Raw genomic sequence first — 8,163 nt, forward strand, 5'->3', positions numbered from 1 at the left:
TCCTACATTCCTGTTTGCTCAAATTCTGTTTGTATGTAGCTACTGATTGCTGCCCATTTGTATGAATTTCCTTTCTCCCTTTACTCACAAAACATCCAGTACTCTTCTAGGATGTGCTTTCTAGGAATTCTCTTAGACCATTATCATCAAAAGCACGGTGGTATCACAGCTCTCCAGCGATCAGCCGTGATGTGTTTTCTGAGGGGATATGATCCGTTCTCCAGCCTGCTGAGGGTGCTATCTATTATCCTTGTTGAAGTTTGCCTTTGCAGGTATTTAGGGTTAGAGAAGCAGAAGGAGTTGGCAGAAACTTGTCAGAAAGCCTGGGAAAATAATAATAATAATTTCAAAAAATCTGGCAAGAGTTGGAGACCATGGAAACTAGGGAAAAAAAGACAGATATAAGATTTCTTATTCAGTGGGTATGACAGAATAACTATTTCTAAATTATATTAATTTATACCTCAGTATAGCTTCTCCTTTTTTCCATAGGATTTTAGTACAAGAAGATGAAGGCCACATTCTACATAACATTGCTGCTGGCTGGGCTTCCTGCTGTTGCCCATGGTCAGCTCCTACCCCACTACCACAAAGGACATGATCCAAATGAACCTCAACACCACATGCACCACGGAGGTGAAGCGATCGCTTGCCTCAAACTAGTGCCAAACAATGCTGACTTTGCATTTCAATTTTTTAAAGAGGTTACACTGGAGGCACCCGATAAGAACATTTTCTTCTCTCCTGTAAGCATCTCCATTGCGTTTGCAATGCTGGGCCTAGGGGCTAGATCAGACACTCGGAGTCAGATCCTGGAAGGACTCGCTTTCAACCTTACAGAGATCCAGGAGAGTGAGATACATGAAGGCTTCCACAACCTCATCCACATGCTGAGCCATCCTGAGAGTGGGGTCCAGCTCAACATGGGGAACGCCATCTTTCTAACAGAGAAGATGAAACCTCTAAAAAAGTTTTTAGATGATGCCAAAGCTCTGTATCAGCTGGAGGCTTTTACCACTGACTTTAACATTCCTGTGGAGGCTGAGAAGCAGATCAATGATTATGTTGAGAGGAAAACACATGGGAAAATTACTAATTTGGTCAAGAACATGGATCCGCAGACTGTAATGCTCCTGGCTACCTTTGTTTTCTTTAAAGGTAAGTCCTCTAGGATTTGCATTCATGTTATTCATTCTCAACAGATATAATGTCAGAACCTCATTTGGAAATTGCTCTGAGGGAAAATTCAAATGCTTTTTGCTGGGTCAGAAGAGCCTCTAATGTCATACTAGAGGTCTTGGAGAGGTGGCAGGACCCCACTCAGCACGGGAAGGCAGCTGGAGGCCACACAGGCTTGATTGTCTTTGGGGCAGCCGCTGGAGCTCTGAACCAAGCTGCAGCCTCCTGTGCAGCCTGAGCTTGCGTTCATGGGTTTAGCCATAACTCTGAATGAAGCCCATGTTCTTCTAATTTTCAGTGAAGATGCTGAGACACATGCATGACCTAATCCTTCTAATGCCTCTCTTTAAAAGCATGCATGATTCATTAGTGTTGGCCTAATTTACTCCCTACTCCTTTTTTTCTCCCATCAGAGTCCTTTATGTATACACACTAACACATTAATATATGGAAGAAGCTAGTGATGAGCAGGGGAGGACGTCTGAAGGAACAAAGTGGAAACAGCATTTCTGATGTGGGTTTAGATGATGTGCTATTAAGCCTGACATAAGGGCATTCAGATACAAGATCCTGTATTAATTTTTTCTACACATTGTGCCTTATGGTTAAAGTCAATAGAAATGAAATGCATACAGTATGTGAGTACACAGATGATGTCAAGTAAGCCCTTAAATGAGAACTTACAGCAAAGCCACTTCGGTCACCTGAGCAGAAAAGTAGTGGTAGGTGCAAAGAAAATGCCTAATTAGTTCATTACTGGTACCTGAAAATTAAGGTGATACTGGAATCTAATGTACTCTTTTGACCAGGTAAAAGATTCTTGCCTTACTGTGATACACATTTTTAAATGTTCTGTTTGAAAATTCTGCATTTAACAAATGGAGGAATAGGTGGATATTATTACTAGATATATAAAATACAATTATGATGTGATGGGCCACAAGATATTCAGTTGCACTCTCTTCTGTATCAGGCAACTGGGAAAAGCCTTTTAATCCAGAGCATACAGAAGAAAGAAAGTTCTTTGTGGATGCTGAAACTACTGTGAAAGTCCCTATGATGCACCAGACGGGCAGATTCGACTTGTATTTTGATGAGGAGCTGTCATGCACCGTGGTACGGCTTCATTATAATGGGAGCGCTACTGCATTTCTGGTTCTGCCAGCAAAAGGGAAAATGAAGCAGTTAGAGCAAACTCTGGTCAAGGAAATCATCCAGAAATGGTCAGACCATCTCTTCCAGAGGTAATCTTCCACTAGTCAGCTCCAGCAGCACCTAGATTTACAGTCTTTTTCTTTTTGGGGGCATGCTAACACTATGAACTCACTGATTCTGAAAACTGAGAGGTTTTTTCTTTGTTTGTTTGTGTGCCCTAGCTGTAAAAACTTGCAGCTAGTATTTAACTAGTCTCTTCTTGATGCCTGAGTGGCTTGCCCCAGAAGAGCAGAGACCATCCTGACAGGCTCCCAGGAGCCCTGAACAGCGAGCCTAGACTGGCATTCCTAAACAGTCCATTGACTGAGCAGGAAGGTGCCAGTTCTAAGGCAAATTTCCCATACTGAGGTTTTGGCTGGTATGTTTTACCTTTCATATGTCACTGACACACCGTATTCAGACATACATCTAAACTTTAAATAAACCATAACTTCAACAGTTTGTAGTAATGCATGCATGTGTACTATGTCCCACACAAATATCTTCCTTACAAGAACCATTGCGGCACTCAGATGTTATTAGAACAACCTAGTGATTAATTGTGGGTGTCCTGATTTTCTAGCAGTTTGTTTTTGAAACTATAAAAATCTAATGAGGTTCTGTTAGCTTCTACCATTGATGCTAACATCAGCTTTTTACAACCTTGTTTGTCTGGGAGGGAAGAGATCTTAGCACTAGTAGATGAGTAATACTGAGTTAGTGCATGCCTAATTTACCAAGCTCTGCCCTGATTCACAGCTAGTAAGACCGTGCAGTTCACACCCATGATTCTCAGCACATCATTATAGAAATGCCAGCACAGTCAATAAAAACATAATGGGTGGCAAATTAGATATGAGCTAAGAAGATGATACCTCAAAGATGAAAAATAAAAATGTATAATACTCAGATGCAAAATCAGGAAAATCCTTATCTAAACGAATTCTTGGTGCACGTTCCTTCAAGATCAACGTAGGGATAAGTTCTTCATGGGAGAGGCTGTGAGAACCAAATGGCAATTTCAGCTCTATTATTATGTTGATACCAGTGCTAATGCAGTTGGGCCCATCATCTTATAGCTCACTGGGCCGTATTATGTAAAAGCTACAACAGTGGGGTTTGGACCCGGTCTGCTCTACTACTCAACCAAGCTGTCTGGGTGAGACAGCAAAGACTTGAGGTAGCTAAAGGTAATCTCTGCAGCAGGTGACGTGGAGGCTCCAAGGTCCCCTAGGCAGTGGATGAAGAGAAATCCAACAGAAAGCATACTAACAGGAGCTGCCCACAGATGGCTTGCGGACATGTCAAAATCGATCAGAGCCAGCCGACAGGAGGAAGATGATTAGAGGATAGGGTGTCCAAAGGTGCGGGCAGCAGGGCACAGACCGTCCCTGGAGCCATGCCAAATCCCACAGTTATGCCAAAAACACTGCTTTGCTTTGAAGTGCTGAGGTTTGCTACACTTCTCCTCAAGCATACTCTGTCTCTGCCCCACTTCAGATCTCCACCTGCTTGAGTGACATGGGCAGTCACCTCCGCATCTCACCTTCTCTGGCTGTGAAGAGGGGCTATCAGTACTGTCCTCCTTTGCAGAGTGCTCTCAGATATGCTGGAGCAAAATTCCAGACAGATATTACAACAATGATGATGATGAAAACTGATAGTGCCTGTATCACCATGAGAAGCACCAGCAATTGAATTCAGGGTCCAGTCCCCTGGGATTTGACACTCATGGGAATTACATAGCTTTCTCATCTTCATTTACCTCAGTGAAAAATCTTTCTCACCACCTTCTGTGTTTCTCTCCTACCTAACAGCCTGGTGAGCCTCTACTTTCCCAAATTTTCTATTTCTGGGAGCTATGAAATCACAAACACCCTTAGCAAGATGGGAATTGTGGATGTGTTCACTGACCAGGCAGATCTCTCTGGCATCACTGGGACCCCAGAGCTGAAGGTTTCTAAAGTAAGTCCATGGCTGTTTGCCCCCTCCTTTCTTTCACAAACACGCAGGAAAACCCTGCTGTGGTAGCATCAAGAAACACCAGCTAAACACAGTTCCAAGCTTCCCAGCTTGCCCACAGCTGGTTCAGCCTGGCCTCAGCCCGCAAGCTTACAAGAGGAGTTTGGCCCTTGGTGACAGTGCAGATCAGATTAGTTTGCTGCACATCCATTTTTTCCAAGAATGGTATCAGGCAAGATTTCTTGGTTGGTATCTGGAACATGAGAGGAACATCAACTCTTGGTTCCTCAAGGGGAGCCACTAAGACTCTCAGGCATGCCACAGCCTGTCCTCTCAGCCTCAAGACTCAGTTTCAGAAGTGAAGACAAACTTACAGATAGACCCTCCATCTTTCAGCCAATCTTTGGGATAGAGGAAAAACAGTCTGGGACTTTTTTTTTTTTTTTTTTTTTTTTTTTTTTTTTTTTTTTTTTTTTTTTTTTTTTGAGGAGATTTCTGTAGCTCTGTCCTGGCCCTCATTTAAAGCAGCCACGACTACAACACAGCTCACATCTTTGCTGCCTTTCTCTATGCACTTCTCAGTGGTTTCTCCAAAGCAGGGCTGCTTTAAAGGACTTCTGATTCATCTCTCAGGTGGCTGTTGTCTGCCCAGAATAACTGTTTGTTTTCTTTCTCCCTAGGTTGTTCATAAGGCTGCTGTGGATGTAGATGAAAGTGGTACTGAGGCAGCAGCAGCAACTGTTGCTGAGATAATGACAATGTCTCTTCCTCCAACCATTGAATTCAACCATCCCTTCCTCATGCTGATTTTTGATAGAGATACAAACAGCACGCTCTTCATCGGGAAAATAGTTAACCCAACTATCACTAGTGTCATATGAATTCTGCTTGCTATTGCTGATTAAAGAAGATATGAAAATGTATAACGTGATTTATTTCCATTAGCATCAGCTTAGTATACAGTTAATTTTTAGCAAGAGTTTTCATTCTATGCCATTATAAAAAATGTTTGTGTCACCAGTTGGCCAAGGCTGGCCAATCATGGGACAGACTTTCTCTCTAATTAGCCCTCCTCCCATTCAGGAGAAAGGGTTAAGAAGAGAGGTCAGAGGAAAGCAAGTTGTGAGGCCTCTGTCAAGTTTGGGAAACTAAAACAGCTTTTCATAACAATAGAAAGATATTATATACAGAAAAACAAGGTATTAACAAGTATGTATATGATTAGAACTGGAGCAGCGATGGGGGGGAAAGGGTGTGTATGCACTCAAATGGCGGTGAAGGAAACACAGCGATAAAGCTACCAGTCTGTTCAGCGGCAGCGGCAGAAGCAGCTGCAAAGCTGGCAGAGCACGAGTCCTCTTTATCTTAAATCAGGACACAGAGTTTTTTTCCAGAAACATTCAGGGTTTTTTTTTTTTTCCTCAGTTTTTTGGCAGCGGCAGAAGCAGCTGCAGAGCCGGCAGAGCACGTGGCAGCAGCAGTCCACGTGCAGGCAGGGCTGGCGAAAAAATGGCAGAAGCCCCTGTTCTGAATTTGCAGCTGAGCCATGGAGCAAAGCAATCGATGTCAGCAGTTGCAGCAAGCACACAGGGCAGCAGCAGCGAGGGGCAGCATGGGGTAGCTCCGGGCGAGCTGGTGGTAGAGATCGCAACACCTCCGAGCATCAGCTGCCAGTGTGGGCAAAAAAAAGGGTCACAGTTTCTGCTGCACGATGTTTTCAAAGAAACACCAAGCCCGCCCAAAGCTCCACAACCAGTGAGATTTGCTGACGTACATGGGAGGAATACACTAATCGGCTGACTGATGTGTCCATCACAAACAAACCAACGCTGTTTACCTTAAACCAGGACAGGTTGGTCTTGACCATGACGTTTGCTTAGGAGGAAGCAAGGAAATTGTTTTAAATTCAGCTAGCAAGGAACGCCTTTTTTACTTGACTGAAAGCCAGGGAGACACCTAAGATTTGCCAGCATTCAGCGAGAGACATTTGTATTACAATGGAAGACTCCTGCTTAATAGGTGGATGTCAGCCAGAATAGCAGATAAAATGAGTAACACTCTGAAAACAAAGCAGAATTGCTTGTCATTTACCATAAGTAAGTAAAGAAGAGTTGGGGAGAATTGGCTCAACAATGCAGGGTCAGAGGAAACACAGAAAACTGAAGTTTCTAATGGAGACAATACTAGGAATGTGAAAAGCAGCCTTCAAGAGAAAAATCTGCTTTCTCCATAAGGAACCTTTTATAAATTTTAGCATTAATCTAGTAACAAATTTTTCTGAGTTTCTTGCAGCTCAAAACAGAGTAGGAGGATCAAATCTGCTCTTGAACCTGAAGACTTTCAACCACACATTGCAAATTTGACGGACTTAGGTAGCCCACATAAGTAGCTGACTTTTTACACGTGTAGCTATCAGTGGTCAGAAGGAAGCTATAGCTGGATGGGCAGATGAGATATTTGCATAGCAATTACACAACTATGCTTGAGCCAGCTGAGATTTCTGGAAAATGTATAATTCCAGAGTCTAGAAAATTGTAGCTATTTCAAGTGCTGTCCTTTTACAGCCGAAAACATAGGTAGGAAGCACCCAATAAGCATATCACCTGACCCAGGTCGGGTAGCGGGCACTCAGGCAGGACATAGCGTAGCTTGAAGGCTGGCTGGTAACCGTTTTCCACAGACCTGCCTTGTTGACAGGTACCAAAAAGAGCACAGTTTCCCCTTTCTTCCCTACAGCTGTGTTTTTTTGAAGGAGGTGAAATGGTGTCATGGTATCAGGACTCACCCTGAGTGAGTCAAATAGCTTGTGAAGCTAACACAGCCCCACAAAGCCTTGTGTGCCCTCTGTGAAATTAAGAGCAATTGTGATTTTATCAGTCCGGTGCAAAGCACCGTGTCTCCTTTCGCATTCAAAAGGGAAGTCCTCTTTCTGCTCTGCGTTCCTGGTGAAAAGCCCCTGTTAACCCCCATATGTGCTGCTTGATGGTGTTTTTTGACTAAATAGACATGGTCTCCGTATAGACAAGTGCACAAAAAACTCACAACCATCAATGGCAGGACTCCCATGGAAAGAGATGCATGTGCGCTACATCATCTTCCTGGCTCCTTCCTGCACCCATCTCCACCTGTTTGGGTGGCTTTGTGTCCCGATGTCCACACAGTGATAATTCACAAGGCACCCTATTTGACTGCAGGTTTCTTGTCTTCCTGAAATATGACTGCATGGTGCAGCATCAATAGGGTCAATAGGCCATTATCACTCCTACTGTTACCTCTGCTGTTAACAGTACGAACAGGCATCCATCAAAGCAGAAAAAAAACCCTTCAGAGATGAGAGCTCAGAGGTGAGATCCTTAACTATGTATTCGAATCCCTAGAGCTGCACCAATTGCACTAGTTGAAAAAATGGACATAATTGATTTTAGTAGAGTGATCCTCAGTTTACATCAAGAAATGTGGAAGATACAGAGGTCTCAGATGCATAGTTACCTGCGGCAGTTGCAAGACTAAATGTTGCTCATTTCTTTGTAAACCGTTTTGGAGCGGATGGAGACATATACATAGAAATAGAGCACAGTAGGAGAAAGGTTGTCCCCATGTGGTTCTGGGAGAGATTTGAAGATCAAGAGAATCCTTCACATCAGCTAAATCAGCTTTTGCAGGCTGTTAATTTGTATTTTGGGAATGAGAGTCCTTTCTTTCCTACCCTCATTATCTTGGTGCTCTCACAGACACACACCCCCTTCAGAAGCAGGATGTGCGAATTCTGTTTTCCTCCCATATTCCAGGAAAATGAACCCCCAGGGCTGTAGAAGGGAGGTGCAGGGG

At 43.5% G+C, this 8,163-nt stretch overlaps 1 protein-coding gene across 1 annotated transcript; it reads left to right on the plus strand.

Moving 5' to 3' along the window:
• The first annotated feature begins 509 nt into the window (after positions 1-509).
• LOC104495365 (alpha-1-antiproteinase 2-like) lies at positions 510-5,216 on the plus strand. Its single transcript, XM_010138326.1, has 4 exons — positions 510-1,158; positions 2,153-2,423; positions 4,191-4,338; positions 5,016-5,216. Exons 1-4 carry the CDS (start codon positions 510-512, stop codon positions 5,214-5,216), a joined length of 1,269 nt encoding a protein of 422 aa, XP_010136628.1.
• Positions 5,217-8,163: the final 2,947 nt, after the last annotated feature.

Source organism: Buceros rhinoceros, unplaced genomic scaffold, assembly GCF_000710305.1.
Source record: "Buceros rhinoceros silvestris isolate BGI_N320 unplaced genomic scaffold, ASM71030v1 scaffold1246, whole genome shotgun sequence".
Classification (NCBI taxonomy): domain Eukaryota; kingdom Metazoa; phylum Chordata; class Aves; order Bucerotiformes; family Bucerotidae; genus Buceros; species Buceros rhinoceros.

What these genes read in the sequence shown, in the direction of transcription:
- LOC104495365 (XM_010138326.1), top strand. Translation starts at nt 510, where the DNA reads ATGAAGGCCACATTCTACATAACATTGCTGCTGGCTGGGCTTCCTGCT. An exon ending in TACCTTTGTTTTCTTTAAAG is followed by an intron (nt 1,159 to 2,152) that starts GTAAGTCCTCTA and finishes CTTCTGTATCAG; the next exon opens with GCAACTGGGAAAAGCCTTTT. An exon ending in CAGAGCTGAAGGTTTCTAAA is followed by an intron (nt 4,339 to 5,015) that starts GTAAGTCCATGG and finishes CTTTCTCCCTAG; the next exon opens with GTTGTTCATAAGGCTGCTGT.